This window comes from Triticum dicoccoides, chromosome 1A (genome assembly GCF_002162155.2).
Source record: "Triticum dicoccoides isolate Atlit2015 ecotype Zavitan chromosome 1A, WEW_v2.0, whole genome shotgun sequence".
Classification (NCBI taxonomy): Eukaryota; Viridiplantae; Streptophyta; class Magnoliopsida; order Poales; family Poaceae; genus Triticum; species Triticum dicoccoides.
Genome location: NC_041380.1, coordinates 563,354,129 through 563,381,610, shown reverse-complemented (window position 1 = coordinate 563,381,610; position 27,482 = coordinate 563,354,129). Strand labels below are relative to the sequence as shown.

The window sequence follows — 27,482 nt, the reverse complement described above, 5'->3', positions numbered from 1 at the left end:
TTCATGCATATACACCAATAGACATGGTTCGCATGTCTCAAACTTTTCAAAAATGAGTGAGCCCAAAGATCCATCAACATGGAGCTTCTTCATGCGTTTTATACCGATATGACTTACGTGGCAGTGCCACAAGTAGGTGGTACTATCATTACTATCTTTTGGCATGAACATGTGTATCACTACGATCGAGATTCAATAAACCATTCATTTTAGGTGTAAGACCATTGAAGGTATTATTCAAATAAACAGAGTAACCATTATTCTCCTTAAATGAATAACCGTATTGCGATAGACATAATCCAATCATGTCTATGCTCAACGCAAGCACCAATCTCGATGATAGAGGGAGCATACGATATTTGATCAACCTTGGAAATACTTCCAACACATATCGTCATCTCACCTTTCAGCTAGTCTCCGTTTATTCCGTAGCTTTTATTTCGAGTTACTAACAATTAGCAAGTGAACCGGTATCTAATACCCTGGTGCTACTAGGAGTACTAGTAAAGTACACATTAACATAATGTATATCCAATATACTTCTATCGACCTTGCCAGCCTTCTTATCTATCAAGTATCTAGGGTAATTCTGCTCCAGTGGCTGTTCCCTTTATTACAGAAGCACTTAGTCTCGGGTTTGGGTTCAACCTTGGGTTTCTTCACTAGAGCAGCAACTGAATTGCCGTTTCATGAAGTATCCCTTCGTGCCCTTGCCCTTCTTGAAACTAGTGGTTTCACCAACCATCAACAATTGATGCTCCTTCTTGATCTCTACTTTTGTGGTGTCAAACATTGCGAATATCTCAAGGATCATCATATATGTCCCTGATATATTATAGTTCATCACGAAGCTCAAGCAGCTTGGTGGTAATGACTTCGGAGAACCATCACTATTTCATCTGGAAGATCAACTCCCACTCGATTCAAGCGATTGTTGTACTCAGACAATCTGAGCACAAGCACAACAATTGAGCTTTTCTCCTTAGTTTGTAGGCTAAGAAAATCGTCGGAGGTCTTATACCTTTTGACGTGGGCACGAGCCTGAAATCCCAATTTCAGCCCTCAAAACATCTCATATGTTTTGCGACGTTTCAAAACCGTCTTTGGTGCCTCAATTCTAAACCGTTTAACTGAACTATCACGTAGTTATCAAAATGTGTATGTCAGATGTTCGCAACATCCACAGACAACGTTGGAGGTTCAGCACACTGAGCGGTGCATTAAGGACATAAGCCTTCTATGAAGCAATGAGGACAATCCTCAGTTTACGGACCTAGTCCGCATAATTGCTACTATCAACTTTAAATTTTCTCTAGGAACATATCTAAACAGTAGAACAGAAGCGCGAGCTACGACATAATTTGCGAAGACCTTTTGACTATGTTCAGGATAATTAAGTTCATCTTATGAACTCCCACTCAGATAGACATCCCTCTAGTCATCTAAGTGATTACATGATCCGAGTCAACTAGGCCGTGTCCGATAATCACGTGAGACGGACTAGTCAACATCGGTGAACATCTTCATGTTGATCGTATCTACCATACGACTCATGCTCGACCTTTCGGTCTCTTGTGTTCCGAGGCCATGTCTGTACATGCTAGGCTCGTCAAGTCAACCTAAGTGTTTCGCGTGTGTAAATCTGTCTTACACCCGTTGTATGTGAACGTAAGAATCTATCACACCCGATCATCATGTGGTGCTTCGAAACGACAAACTTCCGCAACGGTGCATAGTTAGGGGGAACACCTTCTTGAAATTTTAATGAGGGATCATCTTATTTACTACCGTCGTTCTAAGCAAATAAGATGTATAAACATGATAAACATCACATGCAATCAAATAGTGGCATGATATGGCCAATATCATGTTGCTCCTCTTGATCTCCATCTTCGGGGCTCCATGATCATGACACCATGATCTCCATCATCATGATCTCCATCATCGTGTCTTCTTGAAGTTGTCTCGTCATCTATTACTTCTACTACTATGGCTAACGCTTTAGCAATAAAGTAAAGTAATTACATGACGTTTAAGTTGACACGCAGGTCATAAATAAATAAAGACAACTCCTATGGCTCTTGCCGGTTGTCATACTCATCGACATGCAAGTCGTGATTCCTATTACAGGAACATGATCAATCTCATACATCACATATATCATTCATCACATCCTTTTGGCCATATCACATCACATAGCAAACCCTGCAAAAACAAGTTAGACGTCCTCTAATTGTTGTTTGCATGTTTTACGTGGCTGCTATGGGTTTCTAGCAAGAATGTTTCTTACCTACGCAAAAACCACAACGTGATATGCCAATTGCTATTTACCCTTCATAAGGACCCTTTTCATCGAATTCGATCCGACTAAAGTGGGAGAGACAGACACCCGCTAGCCACCTTATGCAACTAGTGCATGTCAGTCGGTGGAACCAGTCTCACGTAAGACTACGTGTAAGGTCGGTCCGGGCCGCTTCATCCCACAATGCCGCCGAATCAAGATTGGACTAGTAACGGTAAGCATATTGAACAAAATCAACGCCCACAACTACTTTGTGTTCTATTCGTGCATAGAAACTACGCATAGACCTAGCTCATGATGCCACTGTTGGGGAACGTAGCATAAATTCAAAAATTTCCTACGTGTCACCAAGATCTATCTATGGAGTTATCTAGCAACGAGGAAGGAGTGGATCTACATACCCTTGTAGATCGCGCGCGGAAGCGTTCAAGAGAACGGGGTTGATGGAGTCGTACTCGTCGTGATCCAAATCACTGATGATCCTAGCGCCGAACGGACGGCACCTCCGCGTTCAACACACGTACGGAGCAGCGACGTCTCCTCCTTCTTGATCCAGCAAGGGGGGAGGAGAGATTGATGGAGATCCAACAGCACGACGGCGTGGTGGTGGAAGTAGCGGGATTCCAACAGGGCTTCGCCAAGTGCTGCGGGAGGAGGGAGATGTGTCATGGGAGGGAGAGGGAGGCGCCAGGGCTCAGGTTGGGCTGCCCTCCCTTCCCCCCACTATATATAGGGCCAAGGGAGAGGGGGGAGGGTGCAGCCTTGCCCCTTCCTCCAAGGAAGGGTGCGGCCAAGGGGGGAGGAGTCCATCCTCCCCAAGGCACCTCGGAGGTGCCTTCCCCCTTTAGGACTCTCCCCTCCTCTTGTCCCTTTGGTGCATGGGCTTCTAGGGGCTGGTGCCCTTGGCCCATTTAGGCCAAGGCGCACCCCCTACAGCCCATGTGGCCCCCGGGGCAGGTGGCCCCACCCGGTGGACCCCCGGGACCCTTCCGGTGGTCCCGGTACAATACCGGTGACCCTGAAACTTGTCCCGATGGCCGAAATAGCACTTCCTATATATAATTCTTTACCTCCGGACCATTCCAGAACTCCTCGTGACGTCCGGGATCTCATCCAGGACTCCGAACAACTTTCGGGTTACCGCATACTAATATCTATATAACCCTAGCGTCACCAAACCTTAAGTGTGTAGACCCTACGGGTTCGGGTGACATGCAGACATGACCGAGATGACTCTCCGGTCAATAACCAACAGCGGGATCTGGATACCCATGTTGGCTCCCACATGTTCCACGATGATCTCATCGGATGAACCACGATGTCAAGGACTTAATCAATCCCGTATACAATTCCCTTTGTCTAGTGGTACGATACTTGCCCGAGATTCGATTGTCGGTATCCCGATACCTTGTTCAATCTTGTTACCGGCAAGTCTCTTTACTCGTTTCATAACACATCATCCTGTGATCAACTCCTTGATCACATTGTGCACATTATGATGATGTCCTACCGAGTGGGCCCAGAGATACCTCTCCGTTTACACGGAGTGACAAATCCCAGTCTCGATTCGTGCCAACCCAACAGACACTTTCGGAGATACCTGTAGTGTACCTTTATAGCCACCCAGTTACGTTGTGACGTTTGGCACACCCAAAGTATTCCTACGGTATCCGGGAGTTGCACAATCTCATGGTCTAAGGAAATGATACTTGACATTAGAAAAGCTTTAGCATACGAACTACATGATCTTGTGCTAGGCTTAGGATTGGGTCTTGTCCATCACATCATTCTCCTAATGATGTGATCCCGTTATCAATGACATCCAATGTCCATGGTCAGGAAACCATAACCATCTATTGATCAACGAGCTAGTCAACTAAAGGCTTACTAGGGACATGGTGTTGTCTATGTATCCACACATGTATCTGAGTTTCCTATCAATACAATTCTAGCATGGATAATAAACGATTATCATGAACAAGGAAATATAATAATAACTAATTTATTATTGCCTCTAGGGCATATTTCCAACACTCCTCGCTTCTTTTTGGTACAAGTGCTCCACATATACCCTTTCCATAGTGATAGGACTTCCCTCGCGGCATGTTCAGGAACGTAGACCGAGTGCCTTATGAAGTAGGGGTAAGAGTATACACTCAACCCTGTATCTAAAAATCCACTCATGTCAAATTTCCTGAATACCCCGTGCGCACGGGCCTGTACCGTGCCCACGGGGCCCTCGTGCCCATGGGCTCTGTACCATGCGCACGGGGCTCACTTAGCCCGTGCGCACGGAGTCTGCGGTTTCTGGTCCTGAAGAGGTGGGGCGTGGGGGGCTCGGGTTCATTCCCACCCATTCGCCCCCTCCACTCCCCAGGAAGCCTCCAGCGCCGCCGCCGTCGCCTTCTCTCGCCGGAGCTCCTCCGGGCCTTGTCGGAGTTCTTCCTCCGTGGATCTGGGTCCTGATGGGGTCCTCCTCCGGTTGGTCCTCTCCTCTTGTTCCATCTCCTTGAGTTCCCCCCTTTTGTTCTAGCTTTAGGGTTTCTTTGCTCCCTAGATTCGTTTGGCCTCAACTAGTTCGTAGATAGAAGTCTAGTGCGTAGATCCATTGGTCCCTCTGCTGCACCCACTCTCGGAGCTCTTCCTGGTAGTGGCTGCCGCTGGGAGATCCCCGTGTCCATGGGGTGTTTGACCCCGTGCGCACGGGGGTCGTGCCCATGGTCCTGTACCGTGCGCACAGGACCCCCGTTCCCATGGGGTCTAAACTCCCGTGCACACGGGTTATCCAGGAACTATTGCCTAGACTTTTGTCTATCTCCTTGCCAATTATCTTGCACTTGTACTCATTTGTGCCTCGTGCTTTGTGTTGTTGGGTTTTTGTGTGTGTTTCAGACTCCGCTAACAAGAGGTCTGAGCTTCATCGCAAGCGTGCAAAAGGAGGTTCAAAAGATTTCACCATTGCTCGTCGTCAGCCGTCTGAAGGCATGGGTCAGGGGTCTGGGACAGGTCAGGGCCGTGCTTGCCGTGTAGCCTCAAAGCGGCCCGTTGTTGAGGCTTCCGATGAATCTGAGGAAGAATATGAATCACAAGATGATGAGATAGAAGAAGATGATGATCGTGATGAGGAAGATGAAGAAGATGATCGTGATGAGGAAGATGAAGAAGAGGGAGAGGAGTCAAGTGGACCAAGCCAGAGATCTGGGCTGAGAGACAGAACCATCCGTATGTTAAGGCCACGAGTATGGGAATGGATCCCCGTTTCAAGAATGGATTTCAGCAAAGAATCTATCATGAGCTTCTTATGACCAAGTCAAAGAAGTTTGCTCCTCATAAGCAAGTCAACACTGAGAGTTTGCGCGACAATGATAATCTGTATCCCGGTGTGTACTCCGCTCTTGGACGATTGGGTCTGATTCCGTTTGTCACCTTCAACCACCCCTACAATGAAGATCTTGTGATGCAGTTCTTTGCCACTCTGCACTTCTCCAATGATTATGCTCACACCCTCACATGGATGTCCAAAACGTATCAGTGTTCAGCTCCTATAGCAAAGTTCTCCGAGATCATTCCCTACCCATTCATGGATGAAGAGACTGTTTCTGATGAGTTTGGCATTGTTCGGGAAAGTGGGCAGCGCACTAAGGATGAGATTGCCTTTGCTTACAAACAAGAGAAGTCGTTTGTCACTGGGTCAATCAAAGACCTCTTGCCCCTCTATGACACCATGCGCCATATCCTACGGTATACCCTCACTCCAAAGGCCGGGGATTCCCATAACATTCGAAGCTCCATGCTTGATGTCTTTGTGTATCTTCATCAGAAGAAGAAAGTGGATGTTCTGGATTTCATGTACTACGAGCTGCGTCAGTGTGTTCAAGAGAACAAGTCCTTGATCTATGCTCCTTTCATACAGGCGTTGATTGAGACCGTCTGTCCAGCAAAGTACATTGTGAGCTTCAAGACTGTTGTTCCCAAGCGCAACTCCAACTGGATCCCAGCTGCTCCTGCTCCCTATGTGCCCATCAAGAAGGGGTGCAACCCTAGGCTTGAGGATCGTGCTACTTACACTCCAGGCATGTCCTCTACTGTACGGATCCCTCGTGGTAAGGCCAAGTCTGTTGGCTCTAAGGCCATCTTTGCCAAGGGAGAGAAGAAGTCGTTGTTCAAGACCTTGAGCAACATGTTCAAGATGTGTCAGTCGATTCAGTGTCGTCAGATCAAGGAAATCAACAAGGAGAAGCTTGTTCGGCGTGAGCAGAAGGCAGCACGGGCTGCGGCTGGTGAGGAGGTCGGTCCAGGTTCTGAGGATGTCAACAGTGAGGCCACTGCTCGGTCTTTCCCAATGGCCGGGTGGCGTTTTGATGATGATGATGATGCCTCGAGTGCTCCTCCTTTTGTCTAGTGGGTCTCGTGTCGCCATTTGTCTCCTTTTTGTTGTCTTGATGACAAAGGGGGAGAAGTGGTGTGTGTGGTGGTGTGTGTTCGTGAGTGTGTGTGTTCGTGGGTGTGTTGAGATCTCAAGCCTCGTGTTTCTCGCTGTTGGTTGGTTTTAGTCGGCTTGAGATACTCTTATTTCCTTTCTGTCTGTGTGGTTGTGAGCCTCTAGCGTTATTGTGAGACTCTAGCTTTATTATTGAACCTTGCTATTATCTTCGTATGCTTATTGGGTCTCTCATTATTTGCTCACCACACTGTGTCATGAGATCTAGGCACCGGTATAGGTTTATTTTGATGAATCTCATGACTTATCAATAATGATCTTGGTCGAACCTCCTATGGGTGTACTAGATGCATTCTTGTTTTCGGGCACACATATAGGGGGAGCTATCATGATCATTATTTGTTCCATGGCCTTCTATCTATTTATCCTCTTTGCCATGCTCTAACCACGTTGTCATGAATGCACCAAAAAGGGGGAGATTGAAAGTGCTAATGGCACTTAAGCTATATTTTGGTGTGATGACAATGTGGTTAGTTGAACTAATATCGGTTGCTAAAGTTTATCTCAGGTTATTGGTTCTAAATGCCCGCGATGGAGATGTGCGACCCCCCATTTCAAAAAGGACAAAGGCGTGGTCTGTCGACGCTTCGAAGGTTTAGTTTTGGTTTGCTTAGAGTCGTAGGAAAGACCGCACTATTAAGAGGGGTCTATGTGGACAAATGTTGTGTGGGAATGCCTTTGCCGAGCCTTACTCTCTTACCCTTCCCACTCCAACCACCTCATATGAACCTAGTGTGTGTGCTATGGTACTCAGAAAGTTGCAACAGTAAGTTACTGGGTACCCCGTGCACACGGGGTCTTTTGACCCCCGTGCGCACGGGGTACTGGGTAACTCTCTGGGTACCCCGTGCATGGGGTCTTTTGACCCCCGTGCGCACGGGGTACTATGTAACTCTCTGGATACCCCGTGCGCACGGGGTCTTTTGACCCCCGTGCGCACGGGGTGGTGCGATTGTCTCTGGATACCCCATGCGCACGGGGCTGACTTAGCCCGTGCGCACGAGGTCCAACGGGCAGAAATCCTCACCCTCACATGAACACTATAAAAAGGCCTTTCTTCCTCCTCCAACCCCTAACCCTAATGTCTTGTTGAGCTCCACCATTGCTACACCCCATTTTGCTCAATAATCTCAATCCCTCTACCCAAACTTGTTAAAACTTTGGGGATTGGGAGAGCAAGACCCGATCTACAACTTGACCAAACCAAATCGCGTTCCCCGCAACATTTCTTCCCCATTGACTTATTACTCTTGGAGCTTGGGCTCCTAGGTGGTTAGAGGTTCCTCCGGAAGCTTCCTTGCTTGTGGTGTGCTCCGGAGAAGTTTGTAAAGGTGTGGTGGTCGCCTTCAAGACCAACCCCGAGTGGTTCGAGGCTCATCCGTTGGGGTGACTCGAAGGAGAATACGATGAGCCTTTGGTGGCATTCCGCAAGCTTTGGCTCCGGCACCGCTCCAAACGGAGATTAGCTCTTCCCCAAGGAAGACTGAACTTCAGGTTAAAATCCGCGTCCTCATCTCACTTGTGGTTAATCCTTTCCCACACCTTTCTTTGTTGTTGTATGCTTGTTGGCTTGCTAAGTAGTTTGTTGCCTAGATTTTCTTCTTGGAGCTTGCTTGTCATATAGGTTGCATTCACCTAGTTGCATATCTAGTGAACTCTTTTATCCGCTAAGCCTTAAAATCTACAAGAAAGATTAAAATTTGTAGTCTCCTATTCTTGGGTGCTTGGAACTCTTGGGGGCATATCTCCAACAGTTACAAGTTGAGAAGCTTATTACTCTTGGGTGCTTGGTACCCTTGAGCTTGTTCCTCTTGGGTGCTTGGGCGCCCTAGACGGTTGGTGGTGTTCGGAGCTCAATCATTGTGGTGTAAAACTCTGGGCAAGCGTCGGAGTCTCCAATTAGGTTGTGGAGTTCGCCCAGAGCAATTTGACGGGTTCTGATGACCGCCCCCAAGGGTTGCCAAAGTGTACGAGTTCGGTGACCGCCCCAAGGGTTGCCATTTGTACAGGTTCGGTGACCGCCCTCAAGGGTCCCTTAGTGGAATCACGACATCTTACATTTGTGCGAGGGCGTGAGGAGATTACGGTGGCCCTAGTGGCTTCTTGGGAAGCATTGTGTCTCCACACCGCTCCAAACGGAGATTAGCATCCGCAAGGGTGTGAACTTTGGGATACATCGTCATCTCCGCGTGCCCTTTACTTATGCACTTTACTTTGTGTTAGCCATCTTGTTCTTGGTCATATATCTTGCTATCTCATAGTTGCTTATCTTGCTTAGTATAAGTTGTTGGTGCACATAGGTGAGCCTAGTTATTTTACGTTTTGTGTTTGACAAATTAACCGCTAGGTTAATTCCGTATTTGTTCAAGCCTAAACCGTAATTATTTTAAAACGCCTATTTACCCTCCCTCTAGGCGATATCCACAGTCTTTCACATAGCAGCCTCAATATATCCAAGATCCATTTTATTACTGAAAGCATCTCATGAAGCTTGTATAACTTTTGGAAGAACAAGATCTCTCTCCCACATGATCTCAAATTGGTGGCACCTCGTATGCATAGGGGACTCCTGAAAAGCCCAAATCAATTAAGAACATAGTTCCAAGGTATCTAAAAAAACCTAAATTTGCGATTCTACCCTTAGTGTGGCTGAGAAGTGCTCAAGTCAAGCATTTTAGACCACGTGAGATGGCTATCATTCACTCCTGGCGCACCATAAACACACGTTGAATGCCACAAGAGATCTGAGTCTGAGGTGCAATCAAGAGCATCAATACAACGATCAACTTCATCTTTAACACCCATCATCAAAGATTCATGCCAACACAAAGCTTATCGTCCGCTCAAGCCATTATCATCAACGCTAGAAAAGCTTCAGAGTCCAATTCGTCATCTCAACCTTTTCATATTTTATTATTTCTGCCTAGTCTCATAAAGAAACACAATCTCGAGGGAATGCGACTGTAGCAAAGTCACAAGCACACGAACTGTCCAGGAGCCCCCCCAGCAGTTCTAGCTGAGTAGATTCATTGGTCTCGGTGGCGCTCCTGCTGGGAGGCCACCATTACTAACACATTTTTTTTATTTTGTTGTGTAATTGAGTTGCCTTGGTCCTCTTGAGGTCTTGTTTAGGCAACGAGCTAGGCGGCACCACCTGACCGGATCCATGTAACACAAGTTGATTGTCAGCACCTCCACTTGAACGGGGAGGAACACTCGAGGAAACATTATAATAGAATTAGTCACCATAGGATTTTTTGAACATGATCTTCAACATTTAAAATTAAGCGCTGCCACTGCCAAACTTTTCTGATAGGGTGTGGCTAGATCTCAGTAGACTCAGACTTACCCAAGTCTAATCCCACAAAAAAAAAAGACTTACCCAAGTCTAAGTCAAGTGACATAACATGTGAGTAAGAAAAAAAAATAAAACTAAAAGAAAAAAATTGCACGAATCTCCACGTAAGATCCACAAATATAGCATCGACCGAGACTTAGCAATCCCATTTCTAATAATGTGGATTCTTAATCTCCCAGCAATATTATTAAGCACAAATTGACTTGTCAAACATGTATAAAATCATCACATCGCCTTTTTTTTTCATAATTGGTTCAAAATCTTTAATTTGATATTTCTGTAACTTTCAGAGTTTTCATGTAATATTCACATAGCAGAACAATAACATCGGAAACCACACCTTTTTTCCACGCCTAAATCATATCATAATGTAGTTTTCTCTACTAATTTAGTATCCATTTTAGAGGAAAAGACTATCACACGCAACGAACGGTGGCGATCTTCCCATCCACCATCCAAGCGCCACATCTCTGATCCTGCAAAACCCTAGCCGCACCTTCCCCAGACTATAAAATCCTCCACGTTCCATCTCGGCCCTCTTCTCTCCCAACCCTCACCCCCTCGCCGCCGCCGCCGCCACCCCCGCCCCCCAATCTCCCCGCGGCAGCCATGGCGAACATGCAGGAGTCGCTCGGCCTGGTGGGCACGATGCGCGGCCACAACGACGTGGTGACGGCGATCGCCGCGCCGATCGACAACTCGCCCTACATCGTGTCCGGCTCCCGCGACAAGTCGCTGCTGGTCTGGGACCTCACCAACCCGGTCCAGTCCCTCGGCGACGGCACCGTCGGCACCGACTACGCCGTGCCCTTCCGCCGCCTCACCGGCCACGGCCACTTCGTCCAGGACGTGGTCATCAGCTCCGACGGCCAGTTCGCGCTCTCGGGCTCCTGGGACGGCGAGCTCCGCCTCTGGGACCTCTCCACCGGCCTCACCACCCGCCGCTTCGTCGGCCACTCCAAGGACGTCATCTCGGTCGCCTTCTCCGTCGACAACCGCCAGATCGTCTCCGCTTCCCGCGACAACACCATCAAGCTCTGGAACACCCTCGGCGAGTGCAAGTACACCATCGGCGGCGACATGGGCGGCGGCGAGGGCCACACCGGCTGGGTCTCGTGCGTCAGGTTCTCCCCCAACATCCAGCAGCCCACCATCGTCTCCGGCTCCTGGGACAAGACCGTCAAGGTCTGGAACCTCACCAACTGCAAGCTCCGCTCCACCCTCGCCGGCCACGGTGGCTATGTCAATGCCGTCGCCGTCAGCCCCGATGGCTCGCTCTGCGCCTCCGGCGGCAAGGACGGCGTCACTCTGCTCTGGGACCTGTCCGAGGGGAAGAGGCTGTACCAGCTGGAAGCCGGCTCCATCATCCATGCCCTCTGCTTCTCGCCCAACCGCTACTGGCTCTGTGCCGCGACAGAGGAGTCTGTCAAGATCTGGGACCTCGAGTCCAAGCATGTCGTGCAGGACCTCAAGCCAGAAGTCCAGGTCTCCAAGAACCAGGTAACCTGCTTGTTTTCCTTTTCCTGGATCGTTAACCTGCTTGTTAGATCTGCTGTGATGTTTGATTATGATGCGTCACTGGATATTTGCTGGGATAGTTCCATTTTGGCCAATCACAACATGACGCCCCTTGAAATTATGCAGTAGGGTATCTTGCTAGTTAATTGTACTGCGCAACTTCATGGCTTGTTGATAATTCGATATCACTAATTATTACATTGTGATGAAAGTGGAAGTGATTTTTTTTGTTTCAGTTAATATGATAATGTCTTGGTTTGAATCATAATGTGATTGGCTTGGCTTAGCTTGCCTTAAAAGCTTTCATGTTCTTTCTGCTCACATGAATCTAGGGTTGAACTTAATTACTCCTTCCGTTTCTAAATATGAGTCTTTGTAGAGGTTCCACCATGGACTACATATGAAGCAAAATGAGTGAATTTACACTCTAAAATGCATCTACATACATCACTATGTGGTCCATAGTGAAATCTCTACAAAGACTTATATTTAGGAACGGAGGGAGTAGGAATTTATGTCTTGTCTTTATTTGTCTTTATGCTCGCTTGTCGTACACTGAACTGTTCATAGTAGATACCCTTGTGATCTATAATGTATCAACTGTCTATGGATAGATACCATGTTTTAGTACCCTGTGGTTCAAATTTGCTGCTGTTCAGTTCCATCTTGAAGCTCCATAACTAAATTTGCAAGTGTAGCAGAAGCATGATGCTGTCATGTCCAATTTGGTTTGTTTGTTTACAGATGTTCGTAAAATGTGTCGAAATCATTCTTTTTAGTGATCTGCACATCTGAACATTGCTGTGTCTTGTTGATCCTGTTTTACTGCTACCATGAATGTAATTTTGTTTCAACAGTTTATATTGGGAGCAATTGTGTAAGTATTTGTTACACTGTCTGCAATCTGTATAATCTTCTGTTGGAGAGGATCTGCACTATTGTATTCTCCATTAGCTTAACAGTCTACTTGAACCTACTTTATGACTTGTCATTTTTAACATGTGTATTGTTACAACTATGTAGATGCTGTACTGCACAAGCTTGAGCTGGAGCGCCGATGGAAGCACCCTCTACACCGGATACACCGACGGAACCATCAGGGTCTTCAAGATCCAAGCCGGGTTCGCCGGGTACGCGTAGGAGTCTTGCTGGCCGAAGAGGTTGTAATGCCTGTCAAGTTTTTGACTGTTCTGAGGCACTTGGTCTGCCTGGTACTTTCAGCTTGAGTTACTATTTACTTTCTGCTTAGGTGATTTGTTGATGAGCACATTATGAGGTACTATGGAAGACGATCTGTTTCGCACCAGGGTTTTGCTTTTGACTGCTGCTTTCAATATACTGCAACTACTTAGCCGCGCCTGATCGTATTTGTCTTTGCGGGTTACTGGTTGTCGTTTGCGTTGCCCTTGTGAGTTACTGATTGTTTGTGAACTGTGGAGTGTTGTTTTCCGGTGATCCCCTTTGTCTTGCAGCACTTGTTCAGTGCGCTTTGCATGGAGGAGCTATTCTCATCAACTTCGAGTCTCTTTCCTCTGGTATGACTGTCATCAGCTCCTTCTCTGTAAGAAGAGCTCATCTTGAGTGCGATTCGGATCAAAACAAATGGACGGAGCCTCGTTTTGCCGAAGCAAGTGTAGGCTGCACAATGTCTTGAGCACTTGTTGCTTAACTCGCTGTACCCTGTGAGCATCTGTCGATTAGCAATTGCCCTCTAGTTATTGATTATACCCCGTGGAAGCCCGAAGCATGACTCGAGTTGGATTAGTCACAATCTGTCACCTCCGTCTGACATCATCTCTGAACCCAGCCTCTCCCATTTTATAACCCTTCCCGATTGCGAATTTCTCAATGCGTAATCAGTCTCTTCGCCATCCACGCAACCTCGCCGTCGTCGACCAAATCAGCAGCCTCGCGTGCCCACGACCAGGTCCATGTCCAACGCAGCAGAAGCAGGCGCTCCATTTCCTTCTCTAGCCAAGTAGCAGACGCAGCGCTCCCATTCCTTCTCCCTCGGCAAGCACCACGCCGGTGCACCTGATCCCAGAGCGCAGCCATGTCCTCCCTGTACAAGCAGCTGGGCCTGGGCGCCGCCGGCTCGCCGCTCACGGCCTCCCACCTCCTCATGCTCGTCCTCGGCGCCGGCTTCCTCGCCTTCACCGTCTTCGTCGTCCACCCCAACGACTTCCGCCTCCAGTCCTTCTTCTCCGGCGGCTGCCCCGGCTCCCCGCCCCACGACGCCGTCCTCTTGCCGGTCAAGCACGCCGACGCCACCACGCCGGCCAAGGCGCCGATCGAGCACCCCGGCGTGCGCGTGCTGATCGGCATCCAGACGATGCCGGGCAAGTACGAGCGGCGGCACCTGCTGCGGACCGTCTACGCGCTGCAGCTGCAGGAGCACCCCGCCCTCGCCGGCGCCGTGGACGTGCGCTTCGTCTTCTGCAACGTCACCTCCGCCGTCGACGCCGTGCTGGTGGCCCTGGAGATCATGCGCTACGGCGACATCATCGTGCTGAACTGCGCCGAGAACATGGACGGCGGCAAGACGTACGACTTCTTCGCCACCGCCGCGCGCGCCTTCCCCGACGGCGCCTACGACTACGTGATTAAGGCTGACGACGACACGTACCTGCGGCTCCCGGCGCTGGCGGCGTGGATGGCCGGCGCGGCGCGGGAGGACGCGTACCTGGGCCTGCAGATGCCCTGCGACCGCGAGAACTTCTACCCGTTCCCGCCCTTCATGTCCGGCATGGGGTACGCGCTGTCGTGGGACCTGGTGCGCTGGGTGGCGCGGTCGGAGGTCAGCCGCCGCGACCGCGTCGGGCCGGAGGACATGTGGACGGGGCGGTGGCTCAACGTCGCCGGCAAGGCCAAGAACCGGTACGACGGCGCCCCCAGGATGTACAACTACCTGGGGAGCTCCCCGGCCAACTGCTTCCGGCGCGGCTTCCGCCCGGACACCATCGCCGTGCACATGCTCAAGGACGCCGGCCGGTGGGCGGAGACGCTCGCCTACTTCAACGCCACCGCCGCGCTGCCGCCGTCCGGCCTCTACCACCTGCCTTGAAACGGTCCTCCTTTTGCTTCTTGGCTCGACCCGGTCGGCAGTGTGCGTTGAATTTGTGCGGGTGGTTGTGGTTGTTGGATAAGAAGAGGATAATTTGACACGTCCATTTGTACGTCATACATTGATACATACATTCATGGTTTCTGTCCAGTGCGTGTATTTCATTCGTAGTACATACTCACTTCGTTTCTTTTTTACTTCACATACTAGATTTGTTTAAATTCAAACTTTATAAAATTTGACCAAATTTATATTTAAATATACGCCATTAATGAATCTAATGATATTACCCGCAAAAAAAAATCTAATGACATTGATTTTGTATTGTGAATGCTAACAATTTTTTGCATAAACTTGGTTAAACCTTGAAGAATCTGACTTCAGACAAACCTAATTCGCGGAGAAAAAAAAGGAGGGACTACATACTTTCATGGTGTCGGTACCTTGGTGATTCGGGTTTCTATACACGTCTTCTCCTTTAATATATGATATACACGCGTGTGCATGGTGTTGCTACATTTCTTTTGCCCCACAACTCTTTCCTGATAAACAATTCAACGAAGTACATAAATTGATATCGTCCAAAAAGAAAGTCAACATATGCAGTGAAGTCTTGTTAATCTCTTCATGCTCGTTCCTAGTTCGAAGTATCTTTTGGCCAAAGAAAAACCCTCTTTCTGACACGATTGCCTAAATGTGACGAATAACTCACTTGAAACCATCAGCAATGTGTTCTGATGGTACTACCATCTCGAACTTTTTGGAAGAAAAAGAAAACTTCCATACCAAGTGAAGCAAGAAGTATCCAGATGAAGATAGTTTTTCGAAATATATTGGCGCAAGTGTTCATAATGGATTTCATATAAATGAACATGTTGACACAACTCAATTTAAGAATCAATAGTTATACGTTTCAAAAAAAAAAAAGAATCAATAGTTATTGGTAGCAGTTACGTATACTAACCACAACAACATACACAAGTAACTACATATAATTTGAACATCATATGTACTAGGAGCATTAGTGCACAACAAAATACCATATCATAGAGAGAGAGGGGCACAGATAGACATATGTAGCACACTTGACATACATAAGCTGATGATAAGGCAAATATGAGGATACAGGGCGCACATGCATCATGCATGCATGGACTCGTTGATGGCATGCATATACACTTTAAAATGCAGAGGAGCTCCAAAATATACATGCATACCAGCAGACAGCAGACGAGAGAAACTATATATATAGATCACGGCGGACAACATTGTTCTAAAAATTTGAAGTGTTTAAGAATCAGCGCCTTGGAGTTGGAGACACTAATTATTGTGTGGAACCAGCGCCGACATCAGTTCCTTGAGCGGTGGAGGCCGGCTGACGATAGATGGTGGGCAGGCGATCCTGGGGGCAGCCGCCGAGCCCGAGGAACCGGGGGCGGCGGTTGATCCGCAGCGGCTCGGCGCCACGGGACAGAAAATCGCGGCGCTCGGCCATCGTGAGCTCGTGTTCCCTCCTCGCCTCGTCGGCCGTAGGCGGGGACCACGTGCCGCCGTCGACGAAGTCGCTGAGCTTGTACCTTCGCGTCGGGCGCTCCCAGCCCCAGCGGTACTCGTACGTGTCGGAGTCGTAGTCGAGGAGCTCGTCGTAGGGGTCGCCTTCCTCGCGGGGCGGGGGCGGACGCTTCAGGCCGGGCGGGGTGACGTCGCGGGTGCGCTTGCGGCGGGTCTTGGTGTGGTCGCCGTCCTCCTCCATGGCGCTGGCGATTAGGGTTTGGGTTTTAGTTCAGATATGAAGATTGCAAACGGAGGAGAGCTTCTGCTCTTCCTGCTGTATTTATCCGGCCTGGCTCATGGATACGTACCCAGCAGTATCTTTACTCTTACCGATCCGAGCCAAAATTGGCTCCAATCCGAGTCCAAGCAGTATCTTCACTTCAATCCGAGTCCAAAATTGGCGCGGAGAACTTTCGCCACTAGTTTGGCAGCCCAATCATGCGCACGCCTAACTGTTTTCTGGTTTCCATCTTTGTGCACACCAGCCCGTCCTTGATCCTCCTCGAACCAGATACATCACCGGTACCGGCAGGAACGTTGGCTTGTCTACGGCAACCATCGCGCCGGCGGCGTGCTGCTCCTCGTCTGTATCTCTCCACCAGGACGATGTCCGGCTTACCGCGTCGCTGCAATTGCCCTGATGCACGCCACACCCACGGCGCCCTGGCCGTACCCACGGTCAGGACTCAGGAGGAACAGGGGGTTGTCGTCTTTGCCGAGGAGCAACAGCCACGGCACCGAGCGCCGGGACCTGGGGCTGGTTGACCTTGCCGTACTGCTGGACCCTAGGTACCCACACCACGTGACGGCGTCGAGGTGGCCGGCGAGAGCGTGGGCGGTGCGCCAACGAAGCCGCAGCCGGGGGCGGGCTCCATGCAGTGGGGACACTCGATCCTGACCAGGGACTCGTCGTCCAGTACGCGCAGGGCCGGGTTCGATTCTGCAGCCGTTCTTGCACGCCTTAGCACTGTCCGCCGGGCTAATTAAGATACGGTCTAAACCATGCCATCGTGAAGCTCCAACTAAGCCTGGTCGCGATGACACTGTTGAGGCCTTCTGCATGTAAGGGCAATAGGGCATCTCTAGATGATTCCTTAAAACCGGCTAGAGGAGTAAAAATTTCGGTTTACTACTTTAAACTGGATCTAGCAATTCCCCGATCCCCTAAACCGGTTAGTTCTTATATAATGGGAGATGCTTAGTGAGGTGTTTAGAAAAATAAACCAGGTTTTTTCTGAAGCACCAGTGCCTATTTCTATAGAAAAGACGCTTTTTTTTCTTCTATCCTGTACAAATAAGCGCCGGTGTTTAAGAAAATTCTGGTTTATTTCTCTAAGCACCTCCCATTGTATAAGGCCTTAGAGGAGTAAAATATTTACTCCAAGCGGCGGCCAATGAGTAAATGTACACCCCACACGCCGAGTAAATCCCCTCTCCCACGGGCTGCACCCATCGACGGCCGTCGCCGCCCAATCCACCTACGCGTCGCACCCACGCCTAATCCGTCGCACGCGCACCGGTAATGATGACTGGATCTGGCCAACGCCGCCCACCTCCCCCTTCCCCTCCTTCCTCGCCGCCACCCATCCTCAACGCTCGGCCGGCGGATCCACGTCGCGGAGGCGCCTCCTTCTCCCGAGCAGGTGGCACACCAACCTTCCCCGACCTCTTGCCGCCGCCGCCAGTGCAGAGATACCACGTCGTGCAGCAGTGGCTGTGGGGAACATGGGTCACCGAAATCTACGACCGAGACACTGGCAAGACCCACTTGTTGGGATCCTTCCACTCGGCGGAGGCAGTGGCGGGCGTGCATACGACATCAAGTCGGTGCACTTTCCCCCGGGATATTTGTTGCCACCGGAGTCGCCAATGGACCGCCGGGTGGGCACCACACACGAGAGGCAGGAGGACTGAGAAGCCCACGAGCGTCTCGCGGTGGATCAAGCCGATGAGGCCTACATGGCGGAGCTCCACCAACACTACCTGGAGCGTGTCGAGGCGTAGCGCCGCCTGTATGCAGAGTACATGGCGGTCAAGACCAAAGTCATGATCTATCAAGCGATGAAGGTGACGACGGCAACGACGGCCGGACCTAGTGATCGGCGGTTTGAGCAGGGCTGAGTGGAAGGCGGCCGAGAAAGAATCAGATTATGTTTTAAAGTTTCAAATTTTGTTTTAAGTTCTATGTAAAATATTTAGGATTTGCACCCAATGTCGTTTAACTATGTTTTATGTACTAGTTTGAACCTAATTTAGCACCGAATTTCTGTTCATATGCCTCTCAAATTTTTTACTCTGTTAAATTTAATTTAGGAGTTTGGCTAGAAATGAAATTACTTTAAAGTTTACTCGGGTGTTTACTCAAAAATTTAGGAGATCAGCTAGTGATGCCCTAAGCATGTTATACTTAATTATGTCTTAATTATAACGTTATTATTTATCGGCTCGTTTCGCACACTGTAAATTCTTGAAATCAGACACGCATACACTACTTATTTCATCCGTCTAGGTGTGTAAGTCATCTTATGAAAATCAAGTAATCCCAAAACACTTAGATACGATACATTAACTCCTCTACGTTTCTTGTTTCGTGACATATCAACCAATAAGAGATGTGACCGTGCATGCTTTCAATGACTTGAGATTTTCAAACATGACATGCAGTGGTTTATTCATTGCATGCAATGCTATTAACTAGAAAAAAACATTAAGTTCTCTCGTTTCCCCTCTATCTTGATCGCGATGCACAAGCTAAAATGACTTATACATCTAGACAGAGGGAGTACCAAGTATGTCGGTTTTAAACCAAATGGAAGCTTATATTCAAGGCGCCTGCTACGGCCAGCCGGCTAATACAGACAAAGTATCTGGTAGAAACTCTTCTTCAGTGGAAGGATGGAAACTAGAACCTGTGCCATTGGATCGAAAGTGTACGTTGCCGATTAAATGATCGGGGGCGTGGCTGGAGATGCGCTTTACCCGGCTGCTGGAGCAGCGTGCCGGCGGGGACGAACTGGACGGCGGGCTTGTTGCAGTCGAACCAAGATGCCTCCACGTTCCTTTTCTGCATTTCGCCCAACACCCGCTCTGCTGATAGCCCCGCGCAGCAGCCTCCTCCTCCCCAGCTCACCGCCTCCGGCCACCTCCACCTGCGCCACCGCCCCCCAATGGAACGCCGCCATCAGAGACCGCCTCGACTCCGGCCTCCCGGCGGCGGCCGTCTCCGCCTTCGCCGCCATGCTCCGCGCCGGCGCCCGCCCGGACGGCTTCACGCTCCCGCTGCTCAACCGCGCGGCGGCCTCGCTCGCCGTCGCTGGCCTCGTCGGGGCCGCCCACTCGGTCGGCGTCCGGACCGGGTTCGCCCTCAACCTGTACTTCTGCAACACCCTCGTCGACGCCTACGTGAGGCACGGCGCGGTCGCCTCCGCGCGGCAGCTGTTCGACGAAATGACTGCAAGGGACGTGGTTTCCTGGACCTCTCTGATATCTGCCTATGTCGGCACAGGCGACCGACGGGAGGTGTCCGGATTGGTGACCAAGATGCGGATGGACCAGTGCGAGCCGAGTGCGGTGACGCTCGCCGTCCTGCTTCGTCTGTGTACTGCCGAGAGGGACGTTCCTGGGGGGAGACAGCTGCACTGCTATGCGATGAAGAGCGGTTTAAGCGAAGAGCCGCTGGTTCTCAACTCAATACTGACGCACTTGAGCAGGACGGCGTCTGGCTTGGGCGACGCGGTGAGGCTGTTCGAGCTGTCCCCGGGAGGAAGAGATGCGGTTTCTTGGAACATTATAATCTCGGAGTTTTCGTCGCAGGGGAACGTTGCTCAAGTCATTGACATGTTTGAGAGGATGAGAAGAGAGGAAGTGTGTCCAACCTGCCAGACCTTAACTGCCCTGGTTGCTGCATTTGCCAAGCACAGGTGTCTTGAGCAAGGAGAAAAGCTCCATTGTTTCGTAATTAGGAGCGGGCTTACTGATCCAGTCTTGGTGGCATCCTTTCTGGATTTCTATGCTAAATGCGGTGAAATGGAATCTTCCGCCAAGTTGTTTGAGGAATTCAAGGGAACAGGCAGCTGCATATGGTCAGCCATGATGTGGGGTCTCATCCACCATGGGCACTTCTTACAGGTAGTCCATCTGTTTGGGCGAATGTTGAACTCTCAGCTAGCTATCAATGCTGACATGCTTCAAGGACTAGTCATCAGTTACATGGAATTAGGTGCTTCGCGGCTAGGTAAATCAGCTCATGGATACATCATACGGAACAGCCATGCTGCACAATATGAGAATAGTTGTTACTTGGAGACATCCATTGTTAAATTCTATGCTAGATGCGGGAACATCCATTTGGCACGCCGGTGCTTCAACAACATCCAGCAGAGAGACATTGTCGCATGGAGTTCAATGATTGAAGCGTACGCGATTCATGGCAATGGCAAGGAAGCTCTGGCATTGTTTGACCAAATGCTTGCGGAAGGAGTAATGCCAAACGGAGTGACCTTCCTGAGCTTGCTGTCAGCATGTAGTTACTCAGGGCTTGTTACTGAAGCTCGTGCATTGTTTGATTGCATGGTTAGGAAGTTTGGCATCACACCGGAGCTAGGCCACTACACTTGCATGGTGGACATCCTTGGCCGTTCAGGTAACCTAGATGAAGCTGCCCAAGTGATCAGTGGCATGAATGTTAAGCCAGACGGAAGAATTTGGGGTGCTCTACTTGCATCATGCAAAACACATTCAAATGTCGAGCTGGCATCTTTTGCGGCTCGGAAACTTATGGAGTTGGAACCAGATAATGTTGGCTACCATGTGGTGTATAGTAATGTGCAAGCAGGCAGTGGTGATAGATGGCCTGAGGTGGAGCATATTAGACGCTCGATGGCAGTGATGGATGCGCAGAAGGTGCCTGCTTGGAGCTGTGTTGCTGACACCGGTAGCCCATGATCTGTATTCTGCACTGTACCACCGCCGTTTCTCCCATATACATTGCGGTTTTGTAAGATTATATGTGACCAGATAGTCTACTGAAGTAGTGGGATGTGACTGTCAGATTGACCAAGATTTACCAGTGTGGCAGTGTACCAAGGCCTTGATCTGTTAGGGAGTTAGTATTAATATCCATCCAAGCATATGAGATGAGATCAAGTTTTGAGCAGCCTATATACAGTATAAAGGTCGCAAATTAGCGAAGCCAACGTCAGGTGTTGTTTTAGTAGACGTTGGCCGGCTGTTTGCCGGGAGTAAGTGTATGCAATTAGGTTCAATCGAGCAATATTAACACACACAAAATTACAAGTCTGAATTTGGAGCAAAAAGGACAAAATGCCAGCTGATGTAAATAAGCTGCTATTCACAGTTCAAATGTTGTTCAAAGCAGAATTTGTATTGTTCCTGCTCTAACTGTTTGATCGCCTTAAGCTGCTGTTACCGCCTCAATATTTTAAATTTTTTATTTCTGTGAAAATTGCCTCAATATGTTAGCTTGTCTGTTGGCCAAGAGTGACACACACTGTGCCCTCATGCTCTTTTGTGGCCTGTGTCATGCTCTAGTTTATTCACAGGAGTTGAGATAGTGCTTTAAGTTTTGAAGTCTTGAAGAAGTCTTGAAGGAGGTATTTTTATACTTGTAGCTTGGTGGCCCAAAATAGACATGATTGTGGCTGTAGTTTAGTGGTGAGAATTCCACGTTGTGGCCGTGGAGACCTGGGCTCGAATCCCAGCAGCCACACAATTCTTTTTTGCTATTTTTTCCCCACATCTGTCTGATTGCATGTAATTGCTCCTGCATGATGATTAGATTATTCTTTTCATGCAAAAAATTACATCAGCTATTATTATCAGAAATGGATTTTAACCTGTTTTCAGCAAGTTTGTAACAAGTATATTTTTTCAAAAAAAGAATATAACAAGAGTGAAATGAAGGACATTTTTCCCATCAAGTACTCTGCCATTGTGGCAAGCTTATTAGAGATTTGGATCATTTAAGATCATCGAAAGTCTGCAGGCTAAAGAGGTGTACTGCAGCCACACAATTCTTTTTTGCTATTTTTTCCCCACATTTTTTCTTTTTTGACAGTACATTCATTGCAATCTAGATGTCTGATTGCATGTAATTGCTCCTGCATGATGATTAGATTATTCTTTTCATGCAAAAAATTACATCAGCTATTATTATCAGAAATGGATTTTAACCTGTTTTCAGCAAGTTTGTAACAAGTATATTTTTTCAAAAAAAGAATATAACAAGAGTGAAATGAAGGACATTTTTCCCATCAAGTACTCTGCCACTGTGGCAAGCTTATTAGAGATTTGGATCATTTAAGATCATCGAAAGTCTGCAGGCTAAAGAGGTATATTGCAGCCACACAATTCTTTTTTGCTATTTTTTCCCCACATTTTTTCTTTTTTGACAGTACATTCATTGCAATCTAGATGTCTGATTGCATGTAATTGCTCCTGCATGATGATTAGATTATTCTTTTCATGCAAAAAATTACATCAGCTATTATTATCAGAAATGGATTTTAACCTGTTTTCAGCAAGTTTATAACAAGTATATTTTTTCAAAAAAAGAATATAACAAGAGTGAAATGAAGGACATTTTTCCCATCAAGTACTCTGCCACTGTGGCAAGCTTATTAGAGATTTGGATCATTTAAGATCATCGAAAGTCTGCAGGCTAAAGAGGTATATTGCCAATATGGCCAGACCATGCTAAGGCCGAGGATGGTGGCTTTCTTCTTCTTCTTCTTTTTTTTGAAAAGGAGGATACAATTCTTTTTTGCTATTTTTCCCCACATTTTTTCTTTTTTGACAGTACATTCATTGCAATCTAGATGTCTGATTGCATGTAATTGCTCCTGCATGATGATTAGATTATTCTTTTCATGCAAAAAATTACATCAGCTATTATTATCAGAAATGGATTTTAACCTATTTTCAGCAAGTTTATAACAAGTATATTTTTTCAAAAAAAGAATATAACAAGAGTGAAATGAAGGACATTTTTCCCATCAAGTACTCTGCCACTGTGGCAAGCTTATTAGAGATTTGGATCATTTAAGATCATCAAAAGTCTGCAGGCTAAAGAGGTATATTGCCAATATGGCCAGACCATGCTAAGGCGGAGGATGGTGGCTTTCTTCTTCTTCTTTTTTTTGAAAAGGAGGATACACCCCCGGTGGCTTTCTTCTTATTCCACTGTTTTGTCAAATTGAATTTGAAACTGAATGTGTGAACTCAGTGTTTTGGCAGATGGGAAAATATTTTTTGTGCAATGAGATCTTTATATGATACAGACCTCATATCGATAACTGAGAGATGGGAAACGAGTTTTTGTGCAATGGGAAGTGCTGATTTCCTAGCATTTATTTCTGGATCTGCGATGACCATGCTCTGATCATCTCCATCAGCCATGAGAACAGAGTTAAGCTAGACACATTGGTTACTAGATTAGGAAGAGTTCTGATCATCTAGCTGTAATAACTTCTGTTCTTTACATAAATTTGACTTTGATTTTAAATGCTCTACAGGACCCAACAGAAGATACCCTGCATCTTTAGTGGGAGAAGTCCAAAATGGTTGCAGTTGAGGCGAGGATGGGAACACAGGAGGTATGGATGGTGATGCAGAGGCTTCTCACTATGTACACGTGTTTTATTTTTTTTCCTTGCCACAACTTGCTCAATTTTATGTGTTGAGCAGATAATTCAACTTGCTCAATTTTAACCACGTCTATTCTTCCATGTTTTGTGAGCATAGCCTTTTTTATTGGGTGACAAAAACATTCTTAGCATTAAATTAAGTTTGTTTCTGAATGTTTAAGTGTATAGGTGAGCTTGAATGCTTGATGATCTGTCATAAAATATTTGTGAGAAGATGGATGGAATCTTGGTAGAAAGAATACCATGCTGAAATCTGAAGAATGCACATATATAATTTGCCCTAAAATAACAGGAAATATTGAAAATTTGAAATGTTTTTATGATGGTTCAGGAAATATGGTTATACTCCCTCCGTCCCAAAATAAGTGTCTCAACTTTGTACTAACTTTAGTACAAAATTACACTAGGGCTAAGACACTTATTTTGGGACAGAGGGAGTACTTTTATTTTGTTGGCTACGAGATTAACAAAGAGGGCCTTATGTTGGCTGATCAAAGTTACCCTTAACTTCCTTTTTCCCTTTGTAGGCTGAAGCTCAAGGCGTCAATCAAAACAGAGTAAGAGAATTAGCTGGGAATGGTGCAGTGGTATGAAATTTAAAAGAAGGTAAATATAAAGCTGAATAGCTGGAGCCAAGCATGATGGCATGCAGTCATGCTCTGGTTTATTTACAGGTATTGAGATAGTGGTTAAGTTTGTTTTTGTTTCTCTAGGTTTTAGCATTTTTGATCTAAATGCCAACATCATATCGCAACAGAAGAAAGTGTGTAAAGGTCTTGAAGGAGACATTTGTCTACTTGTAATTTGAAGCTCAAAATACACACGATTGTGGCTGTAGTTTAGTGGTGAGAATTCCACGTTGTGGCCGTGGAGACCTGGGCTCGAATCCCAGCAGCCACATAATTGTTTTGCTAGGTTTTTATTCTCACATTTTGTCCCTTTTCTTTTTCACAGTACTCTTCTTGCACTGCCAGATGATTAGATTATTCTTTTTCATGCAAAAAATCTCAGTTGTTATTAATCTGAAATGGATTGTAACCTGCTTTGAGCAAGTTTCTATGATGAGAATAAATTAGAAAAGGAGTATTTTCAAAAAAAATAAACAAGAGTTTTGCTAGGTTTTTATTCTCACATTTTTCTTTTTCACAGTACTCTTCTTGCACTGCCAAATGATTAGATTATTCTTTTTCATGCAAAAAATCTCAGTTGTTATTAATCTGAAATGGATTGTAACCTGCTTTGAGCAAGTTTCTATGATGAGAATAAATTAGAAAAAGAGTATTTAAAAAAAATAAACAAGAGTGGATTGAGGGACATTTTCCTATCAAGTACTCAGGCACCGTGACAAGCTTATTAGAGATTTGGAGCCTTTAAGATCATTGAAAAGGCTAAAGAGATATGTTGCCCATATGGCCACAATAGAACATGTCTAGTTAGTTTTGTTTTACGGCTCAAAAGAAAAAGTTAGGTTTTTTTTGCTTCTCTTTCCAATTGTCTAAATAATCTATTTACATGAGTATAATATCCGAATGAAAAATTATCAATGAAACACCTTTGAGCCGCCCTAGTCGTCCCGATATAGTGTGCGGTGACGTCTTTGGCCAGAGTGATTGTGGTTGATCTGACCGGCGACCACACCTGGGCTTCCCCACTCGGCAGCGGCATGTAAGTCCAACCGCTCTCTCTTTCCTCTCTGTTGTTTTTTTATTTTGATTTCAGGGTAATAGGAGAAATAGAGATTTAGGGTTTGGGACGAATTGTGGGGGAAATTAGATGAACATGTCATGTATGTACAAGGTTCTCTGAAACTGGATGAACATGTCCACTATACAGAGAGTTCTAGTGCAATAGGATGAGCATGTTCTCTAAAATTGGGCATTGGTTCAGTGTTAGTGTTTTAAAATTGGGGATAGTCAAATTATATGTATGTTCATTTTGAACATGTTATCTGAAATTAGTTATTTGCATAGTACTCCCTCTGTAAAGAAATATAAGAGCGTTTACATCTTATATTCCTTTACAGAGGGAGCATATGTTTATCTGCGTGTAGTAATATATGTATGTCGGGAATTAGATCTTGGTTTTTATATGCTTGACATTGAAGCTATTACAATTAGTGTTAAATAAGCTTATATATTATTTCTTAAACATGGTATCAAGGATGTTAGTGACTAGTTTATTTGCTTCAGGTGTGTTACTAATTATGGGATTGGGGTAGCAACTAATTATGTTATTTTACTAAAGTTTGTTTTTAGTTTGGATGATGAAATATGGGAAATAAGGTTCCATTTGCAAGGCGAAGACAATATGTAAAGAACAATTTATTTACCAGAGATACACTTAATTAATATCGTAGCCCAGATTGGGACCCATTGCTATGGAAATTAGGGAAGCCAACGATAGGGTGTTGTTTTAGTAGATGATGGCCGGCTGTGTGGTGGGAGTAAGTGCCATGCAATTAGGTGCAATCGAGCGATATACAAGGTGTATCTAGGGCAGCACAAAATTACAAGTCAGAATTTGAAGAAAAAAGGACAAATGCTGATGTAAATAAGCTGCTATTCGCAGTTCAATTAATGTTCAAAGCAAAAAATTGCATTGTTCCTTTCCCTATTGTCCGTTGCTACTCAATTTTTTTTTGCATTGTTCCTGCTCTAATTGTTTGAGCACCTTAAGCAGTTGTTACCACCTCAATTATTTTTTATTTTGCGAAAACCGCCTCAATATGTTGGCTTGTCTATCGGCCTTTAGTGCACACATTGTGTCCTCGGCTTCACAACTATTCCCTCTGTCCCGTAATGTAAGACGTTTTTTGACACTACCGTAGTGTCAGAAAGCGTCTTATATTATGGGACGGAGGGAGTACGTCCATAGTCTGCTCTTTGGTGACTTGTGGCATGCTCTAGTTTATTTACAGGTATTAAGATAGTGGTTAAGTATGTTAAAAAAATTGTGGGAAACACTCGTTCTCTAGGTTTTAGCATTTTTTTGTCTACATGCCAACAATTTGACCCTAGGTTTATTTTTTAGTGGGAAATACTTGTGCTCTAATTAGGTTTTATCACGGGCCTATGTAGTGTGATATCAACAGAAGAAAGTGTGTAGAGAGGGTTCCCGCTAAAATTGCACATGATTGTGGCTGTAGTTTAGTGGTGAGAATTCCACGTTGTGGCCGTGGAGACCTGGGCTCGAATCCCAGCAGCCACACAATTTCTTTTGCTAATTTTTTCCCACATTCTTTCCTTTTTATAGTAGATTTCTTGCAATTCAGACACGCAATTTCTTTTGCTAATTGTCTAGATAATCTCTTGACGTGAGTAATACCCGGATGGAAAATATTGCTATCCCGACGATCTTTATCTTAATTTCTTTTGCTAAGTCATGTGCGCGATACAAAGTTTCTAGTAGAGAACTTCTTTGAGTCATCGTTTTTTTCTGTTCATATGAAGGAAATTAATATGCAATTTTTCAAAATTGGGGAATCCAAAATGAAACCCCTTTTTTGCTTATCTATGGAACAC

General features: G+C 46.6%; 2 protein-coding genes and 3 non-coding genes across 5 annotated transcripts; all 5 read left to right on the top strand.

The window, feature by feature from the left end:
- Positions 1 to 10,691: 10,691 nt before the first annotated feature.
- On the top strand, positions 10,692 to 13,039 carry LOC119290623 (guanine nucleotide-binding protein subunit beta-like protein A). Its single transcript, XM_037569243.1, has 2 exons — positions 10,692 to 11,661; positions 12,703 to 13,039. The coding sequence occupies exons 1-2, from the start codon at positions 10,771 to 10,773 to the stop codon at positions 12,817 to 12,819; spliced, it is 1,008 nt and encodes a 335-aa protein (XP_037425140.1). The 5' UTR covers positions 10,692 to 10,770; the 3' UTR covers positions 12,820 to 13,039.
- Positions 13,040 to 13,548: 509 nt separating this feature from the next.
- LOC119290613 (beta-1,3-galactosyltransferase pvg3-like) lies at positions 13,549 to 14,887 on the top strand. Its single transcript, XM_037569231.1, has one exon. It carries the CDS (start codon positions 13,733 to 13,735, stop codon positions 14,741 to 14,743), a length of 1,011 nt encoding a protein of 336 aa, XP_037425128.1. The 5' UTR covers positions 13,549 to 13,732; the 3' UTR covers positions 14,744 to 14,887.
- Positions 14,888 to 21,953: 7,066 nt separating this feature from the next.
- Positions 21,954 to 22,025, top strand: TRNAH-GUG. The gene has a single exon. It is a non-coding gene; the product is annotated as a tRNA-His (tRNA).
- A 2,764-nt stretch (positions 22,026 to 24,789) lies between these two features.
- Positions 24,790 to 24,861, top strand: TRNAH-GUG. The gene has a single exon. It is a non-coding gene; the product is annotated as a tRNA-His (tRNA).
- A 2,235-nt stretch (positions 24,862 to 27,096) lies between these two features.
- Positions 27,097 to 27,168, top strand: TRNAH-GUG. The gene has a single exon. It is a non-coding gene; the product is annotated as a tRNA-His (tRNA).
- Positions 27,169 to 27,482: the final 314 nt, after the last annotated feature.